This window comes from Conger conger, chromosome 15 (assembly GCF_963514075.1).
Source record: "Conger conger chromosome 15, fConCon1.1, whole genome shotgun sequence".
Lineage (NCBI taxonomy): Eukaryota > Metazoa > Chordata > Actinopteri > Anguilliformes > Congridae > Conger > Conger conger.
The window spans coordinates 11,551,161-11,566,655 of record NC_083774.1 but is presented as its reverse complement, the minus strand read 5'-3'; the positions used below and the strand labels follow the sequence as shown (position 1 = coordinate 11,566,655).

General features: G+C 45.2%; 1 protein-coding gene across 1 annotated transcript in view; it reads right to left on the bottom strand.

The window, feature by feature from the left end:
- Positions 1-12,182, bottom strand: part of lrp5 (low density lipoprotein receptor-related protein 5) — a 68,842-nt gene extending 56,660 nt beyond the window's left edge. The window contains exons 1-2 of the mRNA XM_061221933.1: positions 11,966-12,182; positions 117-317 (exon numbers count right to left, since the gene is read on the bottom strand). Of these exons, the coding sequence (XP_061077917.1) occupies positions 117-317; positions 11,966-12,023 (259 nt within the window). The 5' untranslated portion in view covers positions 12,024-12,182. The remainder of the gene's footprint in view (positions 1-116; positions 318-11,965) is intronic.
- Between the last annotated feature and the right edge of the window lie 3,313 nt (positions 12,183-15,495).

Sequence of the window (15,495 nt, the reverse complement as noted above, 5' to 3'; positions counted from 1 at the left end):
AAGCCTTGTCGTTTTTCAGATGGAAGAAAACACATTTAAAATATGCCCACTATGACGTATAAAATGGTGTTTTTTGATGAGAATGAAGAGCAGGGTGAAAGTGTGGGGGGCCCCACCATTGCTGGACTGGTTGTAGTAGGTCTGCTTGATGGCCTCCTCACTGACGTCAGTCCAGAAGATCAGGCCTTCGGCAAACAGGAAGTCCACCGCTGCCGCATCCTCCAGGCCACTGACGACCACCGCTGACTCCGCCCACCCCCCCTCTCCGTCCACCAATCGCACGTCTCTTCGGTTCGCAAACAGCAACAGCGGCGATCCTGTGCGGGGAGAGAGGGGTGAGAAATAAGTATCGGCAAATGTGTCTCCCACCTTTGGTGCCCGCACAAACACATTCTCTCTCTCACACACACACACACACACACACACACAGATATGCGCGCACAATATCAACAGCTGCAAGAATAAAAAAGGTTTAAAAATAAATAAATAACAGAAAAGCATACTAGCCCCACCAATCTTGGAACATGTAGGTGACAACCAATAGAAAAACTCCAACGCTGAGTGTGCAAGCGGACACTGGCTACACTTCCAGGCTCCCTGTGGGAATTATCAGGAAGTAGCCAGAGAATTTCCACCAACCACAGTCAGCAATGTTTGTTTGTTTGTTACCAGTGTTCTCCGCGATTGGTAGAGCTGCTCTCCCTTTGCAGTGGGTAAGCTGACATAACAGCCATTTTAATAATCCTGCTCATTTCAGGTGTTCAACAACAGCGTCCCTAATGACACTGGAGAGCCCGAGTGGACATTTCTTGCAGGCGACTATTAAGTTTGTATTTTGGAGAGCGCAGTAAACAGCACTGTGGTGACTCCTGTACAGGCCCCCGCAGTGAAGCGCTCTCGCCCAGGACTCCTGCGCAGTCTGGAGCCGGAGCTCACGGCTCTACAATCTGAAGTAACCGGCCTGAGCGGCAGCAGAGGGATTTCGGAAGTGGCTCTGCCCTCGCCGTGCACCCCCCCCCCGCTCCGGTCTCTCGCAGATTCCAGCTCCTAATCGTGTCCGTAAGCCGGGCTGCTGGCGCTGAGCCACACTGTCATCTCTGGCAGAGAGCAGACGAGCCGCCCAGAACACATGTCGTCAAGCTGGAGCTTCTGTTCCAGTCCAAGTGCAGCCGCGAACCTCACACAGACACTACGGCACAGCTCTGATACACGCGGTCACATAAACTAAGGCACAGCTCTGATACACGCGGTCAAATAAACTACAGCAGAGCTCTGATGCAAGCAGTCAGAGACACGACTGCACAGCTCAGATACAGTCAAAGACACAACTGCAGAGCTCTCTTCAAATACACGCAGTCAGAGACACTGCTTTAAACCACACAAAAAGTGTCTTAACAGATACCAGAGCATAGGCCCATCCACACACTGGAACAGAGCCTTAACAGATACCAGACCATACGGCCCATCCACACACTGGAACAGAGCCTTAACAGATACCAGAGCATAGGGTCCATCCACACACTAGAACAGAGCATTAACAGATACAAGACCATACGGCCCATCCACACACTGGAACAGAGCATTAACAGATACCAGAGCATAGGGTCCATCCACACACTGGAACAGAGCCTTAACAGATACAAGACCATACGGCCCATCCACACACTGGAACAGAGCATTAACAGATACCAGAGCATAGGGTCCATCCACACAGTGAGTTAGCGCGCTAACGCTACAGCTCATTTCCCACACCTCGTCCTTGCAGCTGTTGAGTCACCTGAGTTTATGTGCAGTTGAGGCATTCCAGGGCCTTTGTGTACGTTTGCCCTGCAGACAGCACCGTATCAATTACACACCTCGCTGAACACACCGAGCATCTCCCACAGAAAGCAGCGCTTCTCGCCTTACACACACTGCCTCTCAGGTGGCAGAGCTGAACTCACACTCACACACGCCAGTTAACACGCCTCGGCCGTGGAGCCTCGGTGCGCCTAAAGGCGCCAGGATACCGGTGTAGGGAGAATTCACGGAACAAGAGATCTCCCTCCTTATTGTGATTCATTACTTGCAAAGTCAAAATCAGACTCTGCCCTAATGAGCAAGCTGGTTCCTCCAAAACTCTCGATGATTTATGCTAAAAGTGTATCTATATAGCCTGTAATCAAAATATCACATGTATGCTGCTTGTTATCAAATCAAATGAACCTAGAACATTTCATTACAGCTGAGCTTATGAAAAAGCAAGAAACCACAGTGTAAACTGTCGAAATGAGAGCTGCAAAAAATGCATCAGGCTAAAGAAGTACATTTACTCACTTAGAAGAGCGTATTAATCAAATGTTTAGTGGTATATTTTCAAAGATTCACTGATGTTTAGTATGTCTATATTTTCTACGATTTACTGCAGATAAAAAATTTTGTTAGAAGTGCATAAGTGTAGGGATGTGTACCGAGAGCCGGTATTTTTTGGTACCGGTTCCTAATTGGTTGGGTCCAGAGTACCGCTATAGATTCTGGACAAACGATACTGTTTTCGGTATTTTACCGAAGTCTACCTAACCGTCGACAGGTTATGACACAGCGCCCCGTTGTTTTCTCTAGTAGTCAATATGTCGGCCGTAAGAGCTAAGCGCTCCAAGGTATGGGCTCACTTCATCAAACTCAATGAATCCTCGGCTCAATGCAATATATGCAAGAAAGTAGTCGCGTCAAAGGGGGGTAACACCAGCAACATCATGAAACACTTGCAGTCTACCCATAGCATAAAGCTGAAGGAGAGCGGCGTGTTTGACTGCCTAAACAACGCGTCTAAAGTTAGTAACCCGGCAGACGCTAACAACACCGTGCCCTCCTCCGTGCAGGCAGACTCCGACAGTGCTTCTTCATCAAGTCACGGTGAGTGTATGAATCATTAAAGGGGAAGTGAAATACTAGATTAAGTTGGCATGATTTACAAGATTGATTCCCAATATATACATCCTTAAAGGTTTAAGACTGCCAGTAAAACTAGATTAAAAATAATAAGTAATTAAATTACCCTTTTTTAAAACATGCGCAGCGCCATTTTATCCGAGTGTATAGCGTGACGTCACTCTGTCCATACCAATCTCGGCTGCTGCAAGTAAATATGTTGCTTTTCCATAACAAAAACTGTTAGGGCTAAATGCGTTCTGTTTACATGTATGTGTCTGTTGGGTTGAACATGTAGGCAAGGGCTTTGGTCATCTCCCTAGGTTTTTTTTTAATTGAATCTATTCTGAGAAGCATTTGTAATTTTAAGTTAAGCTTCTGTTCTGTTGAAGCATTATCACATTGACAGTTACCTTTAAGGCTGTATGGAACTGCCTGCTTGTTTTTTTGACATAGCTCGCACTGCACATGTTGACTTGCTAAGGGCTTAAAAGGCAGGTGCTGTAAGTTGTTTAATGATGTTGCTGGTGTTACCCCCCTCGTGGTAATAAAAAATGATTGAATCTTTTACCATCTTGTAACGTCTTTATTTCCTACACTAAATTACACGCCGTGGTATCGATAAGAGTATCGATAAATACCGGCACCAATAAGGAGTATCGGAATCAATAAAATCCTAACGATACACATCCCTACCCATGTGTAATCTAAAGTTGAGTAAAATGCTTAATATGAAGTGGAAAGTACTAAGTCTAAATCCTTGTAACGCAGCCAAGTCAGCTCATGATTTTTGGGAAAGTTATTGGAGTTGAGATAAGAACAGTACATAAAATGGGTGCTAAGTCTGATATTCAAGGTTGGAGTCTACGGATTTGAACCGGCTGTTGTGCACTTGTGCCAATAAAGTCTGATTTTCTGAAGAGCTTGCTGCCTTGGTATCTTTTCCTTCTTGAAGTTATTTTTCAACAAACTGAAGATCGGACCTTGGAGTCTGCCGTTTCTAGCAACGACACCGGAAAAACCAACCACGGCTTTTTGTTCCAATTCTTGGCATGACATTTCCATGAAGCTGGATACCGACAATCCCGAGTTCTGCAAAACAACTTGTGCGACGAGTTCATGCACCCCTCCAACAGCGCAGAATGACACAATATGAACTCCACGTCCTTTATTTTGAGTTCATGACAGCTGTGTTTGGCGACGTTTACCGATGTGTCGCTTTCAAAAAAGTTTGTACGTCGTTTGGAGAAAGTGGCCTGCGTTCCTGCAGTGGTGAGACGGGACATGGAGGGGTCCATCTATTTTAGCAGCAGTTTGGCACAAGACAACAAGTGCGTCGGATCCATTAACCCTCCACACTGCCACTGTTCACACCAGTGGTGGCATAAAACATCCCCTTAAGCTGATTATTGGTATTGGGTCAATTACAATAATTTTCCTTGATTCAAAAGTTTCCCAATGATCTGAAGACTCCATTGGCAGGTAAACACACAGCTGGTGTTTTCATGCCATGTTAGAGAGATTGAATAATACATTAAATTCAGAGAAATATGTTTCATTCACTACCCGGTAAAGGTGCCTCATAACATGTTGAATACTTGTCCCCTAAAGGGGAGAGTTTCTGGGTGAGGCATCCTCCCAGTCAAGACAAAATGTTCTCACAATGTTTCTCGGATGTTTCGCGGATGTTGTAACGTCCACTAAAGTGACACTAGCAGTACATTTTTGTTCTTCATGAATCACATTTCCCAAATGTACCCTGAAAGTACGGTAAGGTCCTCATTTGGTACAAATCATAGACTGTCAAAAAATACAGACCATGTGCCGGTTATGTCACCCACTGACTATCAACGGACATTTTGAAACCCAGGAAGTCAATATTGTACAGTTTGGAGCCAGACATTGCGTAGTAAGGAAACCAATGCAGCTCCTCCACTAAGTGTGTGAGAGAGAGTGGCGGATTCATTCACAAGGTATTGCTGTATTGTCCTAAAAACACAATCATTTAAAGAGAATTGGCACATGGGGAGGTATTAGATGAAGACAAAAAACACAGATTACACTTTCTTGTGAAAAAATTCTTTTTTTAAATTTATTTTATTAATTTTTTTACTTCATATTTTGATCGCAATTGTACCATTGACTTGAAAATGTAAACATTGAAAACAGGTCCGAATGACTTATACTGGAGCCAACCGCAGTGGTGCTAGTGAGCACCGTCTCAGCATGACCAGGAAATGAGCTTCAAAGAAGAAGCCCGGTTTTGGCCATTTGGTACAAATGAGTATGTTTTCCAAGAAAAAAAAGGTATAAATGAATTACACACTGCTGACTAGGGGTACAATTGTATGTACCTATAGGGTACCGCACCAACGACAAGCATTTGTACCTTTATAGGCAGTTTCTGTACCTTTATTTCTGAGAGTGTGGTGGGGGTGGGGTGCGGCACCACAGTCCAAAAACACTGTGGGGGGGTGTTGGACAAAGGGCTGGTAAACAACAACCTCAGTGAGAGCTCAAATACTGCCATCGCGTCTCACTACGGAGACTTCTTTCTCCCAGCAATGCTATCTGCCCCAATCCGGAACATTCTTTGACTGGCCAAAGAACACCTGGCGGCAAGATTTTCCAAGTGTGACTTTAAAAAGAAAAGAAAAAAGAATAAGAAAAAACATTCCACCTGGAGAGGGGTAAAAAAAGATGAAACAGCCAGGGAAAGAGTCAACTTCCTGTGCTTCACTCAGACTGACAGAATGTACGGCAAGCACAGTACGTCAGAGCAGCACGGTGAGTATGAGAGCTGAACATGGAACACGGTAAGAGCTGAACACGGCGAGTGTGTAAGAGCTGAACATGGAACACGGTAAGAGCTGAACATGGAACACGGCAAGTGTGTAAGAGCTGAACATGGAACACGGCAAGTGTGTAAGAGCTGAACATGGAACACGGTAAGTGTGTAAGAGCTGAACATGGAACACGGTAAGAGCTGAACACAGCGAGTATGTAAGAGCTGAACATGGAACACGGTAAGAGCTGAACATGGAACACGGTAAGTGTGTAAGAGCTGAACATGGAACACGATAAGAGCTGAGCACGGCGAGTGTGTAAGAGCTGAACACGGGGAGTGCGTAAGAGCTGAACACGGCGAGTGCGTAAGAGCTGAACACGGCGAGTGCGTAAGAGCTGAACACGGCGAGTGCGTAAGATCTGAACACGGGGAGTGCGTAAGAGCTGAACACGGGGAGTGCGTAAGAGCTGAACACGGGGAGTGCGTAAGAGCTGAACATGGGGAGTGCATAAGAGCTGAACACGGCGAGTGCGTAAGAGCTGAACACGGGGAGTGTGTAAGAGCTGAACATGGAACACGGTAAGAGCTGAACACGGGGAGTGTGTAAGAGCTGAGCACGGCGAGTGTGTAAGAGCTGAACACGGGGCGTGCGTAAGAGCTGAACACGGGGAGTGCGTAAGAGCTGAACACGGCGAGTGTGTAAGAGCTGAACACGGGGAGTGCGTAAGAGCTGAACACGGGGAGTGCATAAGAGCTGAACACGGAACACTGAAGGAAGCAGGAAACAGCTTTTGTGCATTTTGCTCATGTATAAACCCTCTGTACTGCAGATAAAGAGACACACCCCCCGCAGTCCAGCTCAGCAGACCGGACCCACAGAGCCCTGGGCACAGGCTGCTCCTCTCTCTCCGGGGCAGAATTCCCGCGCGGTGGAGGCTGTTATGGATGGCGTGCCGGATCGCAGATCGAGCGAAGGGTGTGGTGGGGAAGAGGAGCTGACAAGCCAGAGTCATTTTTATTGATTTATAACGGTGTGGCAACCGAGCATACACCTGTACCTGCAGAGTGTCAGGAGCTGTTCTAGTCTCCCCTAGGCGTGGCACTGAACACCTGAACACAGAGCGCTGAGGAGGGAGACAGGCCGGAAGCCAGGCACAACCAGCTAACCGCAACACAAACCAGCTAACCGCAACACACCTAAACACAATGACACGAACCAGCTAATCGCAACACATCTAAACGCAACAACACGAACCAGCTAACCGCAACACAAACCAGCTAATCGCAACACATCTAAACACAACGACACGAACCAGCTAAACGCAACACAAACCAGCTAACCGCAACACACCTAAACACAATGACACGAAGCAGCTAATCGCAACACACCTTAACACAATGACACGAACCAGCTTACCGCAACATGTCTGATCCCAGAGAGAGGGAGAGAGTGAGAGTTAGAGAGAGAGGAGGGAATGAGAGAGAGATTCTGATACTGGAGTGTATCTTTATTTTTTAGACACACGCATGCACACACACCCTTACAAACACACACACACACACACACACACACACACACACACACACACACACACACACACACACACACACACACACACACACACACACACACACACACACACACACACACACACACACACACACACACACACACACACACACACACACACACACACACACACCACCAACTGAGAAGCAGCACCCAAGCCCAAGTCATACATTCCACATTGCTCAGACACCCTTTCCTGGCCCTTACAATAACACCAGCAGCAACGCAACACCCAGCAGTTCGTTTTACTGAGCGCTCAGCTTTTTATTTTTCCGAGGGCTGAGGATTCCCGGCAGGAACGCCGCCCGGAACGCCGCACTCGGCTGCGGTCAGCTCAGGTGACCCGCGGAACCATTGTGCCGTACCGGAATTTCCAGTCCCGCTAAAGCCGGCTGGGAGCACCTGGAAGGACCGGACCATTGTGGAAGAGTGAGGGGGGGGTGGGAACAGTTGAGTCCCTGCATGTTAGTGGGATCAACCATTTGTGAAGAGGGGGGGTGGGGGCACAGACACTGGAGCACAGGAAGTGTTTATGAAGCAGCCCTGCCCAGCGATTGGGTTCCCACCGACACCATCCGGGGTGAGAAAACGCCATTTGTTTTGGTTGTTTGGTTTTTTGTGAAGCAAATAAAAGCCCCCTGTCTTGTGAGGTTCACTCAGACCAGTTATAGCAGCGTGGGTTGTTTAGGCGTGTGTGTGAGGGAGGTATGGGGGGGTTGGCTGCAGATTTCAGACCTCCGAGACATCCGTCCCTGAGTCCACCCCCACGTCCTACCCCATTCATGTAAAACAAAACAAACGGCAATTTTACAAACCCTATCCCCTACGGCTGGGGCAGTGCTTCCCTTTCTTTCTGTCCACACCTCCAAAAGGGTCACAAATATCAAGTCCACACCTCGGCCCTAAAACACAGATTTGCCACCACATTCACAGCAGTCTAGACTCTCAAGAAAAAAAAGGGTGGGGGGGTGGGGGGTGGCAGTGGTACAAGAAAAACAGAAAATCTTTATTTAGCATGGCCCTCAGCCATATTGTCTCACGTCAACGCTTTCATAATGGTGTAAAAAAACAATGTTTACATGCTCACAAAAAGCCTTTACTGACGCATTTCACATCTCATCCATTAATTACGTCTCAGTTTGACGCCGTTAGTCTTTATTTGTGATGAATAAATGAGCCAAACACATTCACCAGCGCTGACGGACCTCCGTCACCCTTTAAAATCTTTTATGGTCCAGCAGGTCCTTTGCACATTTCCTTCCACGTCTCCACAAAGGTAAAAAAAAAAAAAAAACCTAGCTGATCCAGACCTCGTTTTAGGTGGGTTTCTGTTAAAATAACATTCGCAAAACCTGCACATTCCGACACACTGCATCAGGCAAAGTCGTCTTTCTTTGGTGAACAGAATTGACACACACACACACACACACACACAAAAAAAAGGTTTTAAAAAAAATGAGTCATGAGTGAGCAGTCAGGGTGAGAGAGGGGGGCCTGGCCGTCCATAACGAGGAAATTAAAGCACAGGGGCCCTGACGCAGGAGCGACAGGCTTTGTCTATTCAGCACTCCGCTTTCTATGGTCCCTCATTGAGCACTCCGGAGCGCGCACAGCCCTCTATGGTCCCCCATTCAGCCCTCAGCAGCACAGCTAATCAAGAACTTTAATTCCCCACATTTACATAATGAAGGAGCGGAGTGACTTCTAACAGGCGCCCAGGCGATTCCATCTGGTCTGGCAACGCAACGCACCCAAGGGCTCGGAGCCTCGCTTCTCTCCTGTGCTAAAAACCCCAGCTGAAGGATTCATCGCTCCTCTGCACCAAAGTGCTGTTTGGTTTGGATTTAAAGAAAGAAAGAAAGTTAAAAGACACACAAAACCTTCTCTAATGATGTTAACAAACCGAGCACATAAAAAGCGGGAAAGAAAGGCCCAGCCTTTCACACCTGGTGGGAGGGCGCTGGACACACACTCGTGTTCTCCTCCAAGGTCTTACAGCTTGCACACTGCGATGGCAAAAAACAAAATGTTCAGCTCTCAGCAAAATGTGTGCGCACCAGGTTGGCAAGAGGGAGGGTCAAGGCAAAAAGTCGCAGCAAGCTCCCGACACCTAGAGATAAGAAATGACTCATCACTGAGAAACATGTGTCTAGATTTGTATAAGAAGGGACTGTCCTGATGTCTTTATTCAGAGTGCTAGGTAAGAGCATCCTCATTCTTTGTGCGAGCAAGTGAAGTCTTATGAACAATATATTGTGTCACTGTCTTTTTTCGACCTCCTTACCTTATGGAAGATACAGATCTTCCACCACAATGCACACACATACACTTATGCACACACACACACAACTTCATATTTGAACACTCCCTAAAACAGTCAGTGCCTTTTCACACTCCTGAGTGCAGTGTCACCCAACACCTTGACTTCTGCTTAGTGCCCGTTCGCTGGAGACCTACTTCCTCGTCTTAGTCTAGATCGCTCTTTCCGGGCCTATACTCTCATGCACATCATAACTGCAAAACGCAGAACACACCACTAGTTCATCCAGCGTGAGAAGTCCCAGCATTTCTCAATACGCGCTTGTGTGCGCACCTTTGACATGTCTAAACGCGGGCGTTAATTGAGAGCACTTGGAAACGCTTTAGACAAAAGCCTCGTCGCAGAATGATGCTTCATGCACGACAACAGAGCAACAATGGCGCAGAGAGCCCCAGCGCGCCGCAATCGCCAATTACTGACAAAACCTTTTCCACCACAAACCTACTGCAGCGGAGTCGAATTTTTTTCGCCCAAAGTCACAAATTATAGAACAATCTTCCACAGCCTGTCTGGGAACGCTTCCCACCGTCCGTCTAAATCACCAACACAAGCACTGCTCTGGCCCGCTCCTAACTGCAGAACACAGCCGATAATTAGTGTACTTAAATAGTTTTAAATTTGCATGTCTATTAAAGACGTGCCAGTGGATTTACATGTCTATTCCCGAGCTATGCATTCAGGTCGTGTTGCGCATTTGCTTTTTAAACACCATTTGATTTTTAAACTCAAACAGGGGTGCAGGCGGAGGAGAACACACGGGACATGAGGGGAGGGGGGGAAACTAGATACTGAACCTTTCCCGGGGCATTCCCCTTCCGCACCCTCATTAAGCTCCGGGATCCGTCGTTTTCATCGTCATCGTCCCCTAATTCCGTTTCAATTGCACGAGCAAACCTTTTTCCAACTAAACTGCTTAATGTGCTTAAATAAACGTTGCTCTAAGCATGTACGGTCTGGAGCAACGCGCCAGTGTCAGCAATTTGCAAATCTTAAAATTGTTTATAAATAATAAACAAAACAAACAAGCAAAACAAAAAATAAACGTGTGGCACTTTAGGCTACATAATTGCAAACTGATTTATTAAAAATATATCATTTCAAATAATCGAAAAACGTATCATAATTGAACAGAAATATAATAAACTAGCCATTCGTCTCAAAACGGGTGTTAAAATGCAAAGTGGGCACATTTTATGCAGCCTATCTTGGTTGTTTTTTATTCATTTAAAACATGTGGTGAAAGGGTGTGAAAACCATCACAATTAAAATAAAACACACAACAATACTGCTTGAATCCATACTCAAATACGAATACGATTAAATAGAATTACATATGCCATTTCGTATTATTAGATGTTTTAGAACACAAGTGACCGCCGTAAAGAACAAAAACAAATCGTCCTTGACACAAATCTTCATTTCAAACGACTCGGAAAAATAAAGGACACAGAGTAAATCCAAAGACAAATTCAAATGTAACAACCAAACAGTTATTTGACCATTTTTGTGCGATTAACAAAATGCCCATGTCTGCTGATAAAACTTAATAGGCTACTAACACTTGCGAGTGCAATCAATTTTCAGACAGCAACCATTAAAATGCGCTCTCGTAATCAAGTTTTTTTAAAATATTTTTTTATTTAAGGAAAACTGTTAAGTAATATTCATTTTAATGACACCGCAACTTCGTGAAACATGATTCATGGAACCTATAGCCTACTAATATATCACTAATTCAGGTTGTTAAATCAGCATTATTCAAATACACACGAAACAAATTATTATTATTATTTTTTTAACACCGCGCAAAGTATAACAATAAAATTGGACATCCTGCCGTTTCTCTTTGCAGGAATCAGAAAAATGTATGAAAACTTTTTAAGTAGCAGTTGTTTTTGAAGCCAGTCAAAGGACTCTAAACTTTCTTGGACACCCGACACCGAGGTGCACCGAGGCCTCGGGAGTTGGCTTTTGAAATAACTTTTTTCCCTCGCCGTACCTTTAGACCGAAACAGAAATGCAATTGTTCTTCACAAAATGTTTGGGGGAAAAACACACTTTCTGAAAAGTAGGCGAACTCGAATTCATTCGACACAAGACTAAGCCTACGATAAAATAACGCGGACAGTGAGCTACGTCGACTTTCTTAAACCAAAGCCACAAAACACATGTGCGAGCAGAAATTAACGCGGAGACACAAAGGCTATGCCAAAATAATATTTTTTCATACTACAATACAAAAAACAACAACATTCACAGCACGAAAATCTAGAACTCAATCAAATGGCCGTGCTGCAAGACTTTCAGCAACTCCATAGACTTTCTGTTCGTCCATACACCAACTCTGGGATCGGGGACAAAAAAGTATTTAACTTACCATTAACTACAAAGACCAGACTACTGTAGAAAAGTATTTCCGCAAGTAAGATCTCCATTGCAATCACTTCTAACTTCAAATTCCCCTCACTCCGGCTCCATTCTTCGAGCTATTTGCGCTAGAAAGAAAGTTTGTATCCGACGGGGTGAATTGATCGCCACTTTGTTAAAGACTCAACTCCAGCCTGCTATGGTCCCTGCAGAACCACGGCGGCGATGACAGCGGAAACTGAGTGACGTCACTGGACATAGTCCACCAGCGTACGGTCCGGCGCTGCGATTAACAGTGCTGTAACTGAAAAACTGACTTGAGGGTCCTCAGTCAAAAACTTTAAGATTGATAACCGTAATGATATAAACAGAATTAACCGCTTAACCGTAGCCTACGGTATTTTTAATGTAGCCTGCTTTGACAAGACAAATCTTATTTGTGGTGCTGCTATAGGCTACATTTTCAAAATATTTCCTTTAGGCTATATAAAAGCCTCAGGTCACATAAAGTGAACCATTCTTATAATAACATAATTGGCGTAATCTCAAATTTGAATGTATGTGAATCCGCATATGAATGCCAGTTCATATTTTCATATATATATTTTTTTTGACACCCACATTCTCAGCCTTGAAATTTAATAGAGCACCTTACCAAAGCAAGAATGGCATCGAAACGTCTTGGGAAATTAATATACTGAGTAGAGTATATTTAAAATATCAAAGGGTTGCAAAGAGTTTAAAGATTTCTTCATTAAAATAAGAAATAACCAAGTTGCCTATATGTCGCTATTCCAGCTTCCATGCATATTTGTAGTTTCTCTTTAATGTACTGTGCGATAAAATGGTCTTCATGCTGTAATCTATTAGTTTAGAGTATTCTACAGTGCATACCATTTACAGTGCGAGTTATACAATTCCCAGCACACACACACACGCACACACACACTGTGTCAATGTCCTGTGGGGACATTAGATGATGGCGATAATTGTGAATATGAATAAAATAGTTTGACTCTTAATCTAGATTTTACATCTGTATTGTGGTATATTAAAAACAAAAATAAATTCTGAAAATTCAAACAGCCTTGTTATTTTATTTTAAGTTTTTGATCACAATAGAAAAACATACAAAATGACTATTGCAAATGTTGAAATATGTTCATTATATCATGCCCTGAAGACTTGATACCCTTTTAAAAAAACGGTCTAAAATATGAATTATTAAAGGGGAGATAGATGTCAGTGTTGGGTTTCTAAAATAGCAAAACCATGTACTTATCCAGGGATATTGGCGAAATAAAACATTTTCAGGAGCAGAATGGAGTAGAGTCTCAGCCGCATGTTCCTCTGGTCCGAGTCTCTACACATTCCTGGCTGATAGATGTTGGACTGGGCTTCAGCATCCACTCCTGCTGGACACTTCCACTTTGTCATTCAGTGTTTCAGCACAAGCAGAATAACGGGAAGGGGGGGGGGGGGGGGTATGTGGGAGAGGGAGAGAGAGAAAGAGAGGGAGACGATAGGGAAAGTGATACAGAGAGGGGGAGAGAGACAGTGAGAGAATGAGGGAAAGAGTGTGAGAGAGAGAGAGAGAGAGAGAGAGAGAGAGATAGATGTTCCAGACACCGTAATAACACGTGATGCTCTCTCCCTGGTAGAACTGGGAACGTAACATACGCTGCATCGGCAGGAGTTTCTCATTTGACAGACAAGGCATGAAATTAAGTCATGGGGCAGAAAATGTCCCCCCGAATCGCCTGCTCTTACTTAATCTGCTTCTCCACACCCTTTCCCTCACTCCCCCACGCTGCTGTTCTTTAATGAATTGATGGATGAAGCCAGGCAGCGGTGCCTGCATGTTAAACCAATGTCACAGGAGGAGGAGGAGAACCACAGCGTCACTGCTAGGTGGATCCAGGAACTGCACTGTAGCCTGAGCAGTCTTCTTTGCTGGTGGGGGGGTGGGGGGGTCAATTACTCATCACTGTAAAACGCTTTCGGTCACCTCAGAAAAGCGCTATGCAAAAAAAAATAAAAAAATAAAAATACTAATAATAATAATAATAATTATTATTATTATTATTATTATTGATTCATGGGATTGAAATTTAAATTCACTGAATTCTGTGTGTACTGACCGGAAAGTGGTTCTGTGTGTACTGATCCAAAGTGGTTCTGTGTGTTCTGACTGAAAGTGGTTATGTGTGTTCTGACTGAAAGTGGTTGTGTGTGTTCTGACTGAAAGTGGTTGTGTGTGTTCTGACTGAAAGTGGTTCTGTGTGTTCTGACTGAAAGTGGTTCTGTGTGTTCTGACTGAAAGTGGTTGTGTGTATTCTGACTGAAAGTGGTTGTGTGTGTTCTGACTGAAAGTGGTTATGTGTGTTCTGACTGAAAGTGGTTGTGTGTGTTCTGACTGAAAGTGGTTCTGTGTATTCTGACTGAAAGTGGTTCTGTGTGTTCTGACTGAAAGTGGTTGTGTGTGTTCTGACTGAAAGTGGTTGTGTGTGTTCTGACTGAAAGTGGTAGTGTGTGTTCTGACTGAAAGTGGTTGTGTGTGTTCTGACTGAAAGTGGTTGTGTGTGTTCTGACTGAAAGTGGTTGTGTGTGTTCTGACTGAAAGTGGTTGTGTGTGTTCTGACTGAAAGTGGTAGTGTGTGTTCTGACTGAAAGTGGTTGTGTGTGTTCTGACTGAAAGTGGTTGTGTGTGTTCTGACTGAAAGTGGTTGTGTGTGTTCTGACTGAAAGTGGTTGTGTGTGTTCTGACTGAAAGTGGTTGTGTGTGCTCTGACTGAGCGTGGTTGTGTGTGCTTTCCTTGCGTGTGCGCTCTGTAGGCGTGTGCGTGCGGACACTGTGGAATGCTGGCCTGGCCCTCACCTGCACGGCTCTCGCCCGCGGCGGTCTCTCAGATCCTGCCTTCCTGTCGGTCTGGGGCAGCTTCTAAACACGGGGGGCTTCACGGCACTGCGTGCCTGACCTCACCGAAACCAACACCCCTCACTCCCTAATAAAGGCCAGCTGGGTAGTGCTGTCACTCAGACCAAAACAAGGCGGGGCTTAGGCTTTAACACACCAGTAGGTGTTCAGCGAGATTACCACTCACTCATCAGTTGAAATTCATGAGACGCAGATATCGCCGTCTCGACATCCCAAAGTACTGCGATTTCTGGCACACACTGCCTACCCCCCCCACCACATACATCCACCCCCCCCTCCATTTTGTACTGTGCTGGATTGGTCTTCCACAACCAGTGCCAACAGGAGTGTGTTGCAAGAGCAGTTAGCTGTGCAATTAGCCAGGGAAAAACACGGATGAATTATGCCGCTAAAAAATCTTTCTCTGGCACTGGTGTTGGGGTAAAAAAAAAAGGGGGCTGGGGGGGGAAGTCAGAGGTTTGCTAAATTAACTTTGACAACATATTTTTAAAAAGCAGCTCATTCGATTCTGCTGAGAGCACTGTTTTTTGGCACGGGTGAGAGGGAGAGGGGTCCCACACCATTCCCAAATCGATATGGCGGGAATGGCGGGATTAGCCGTG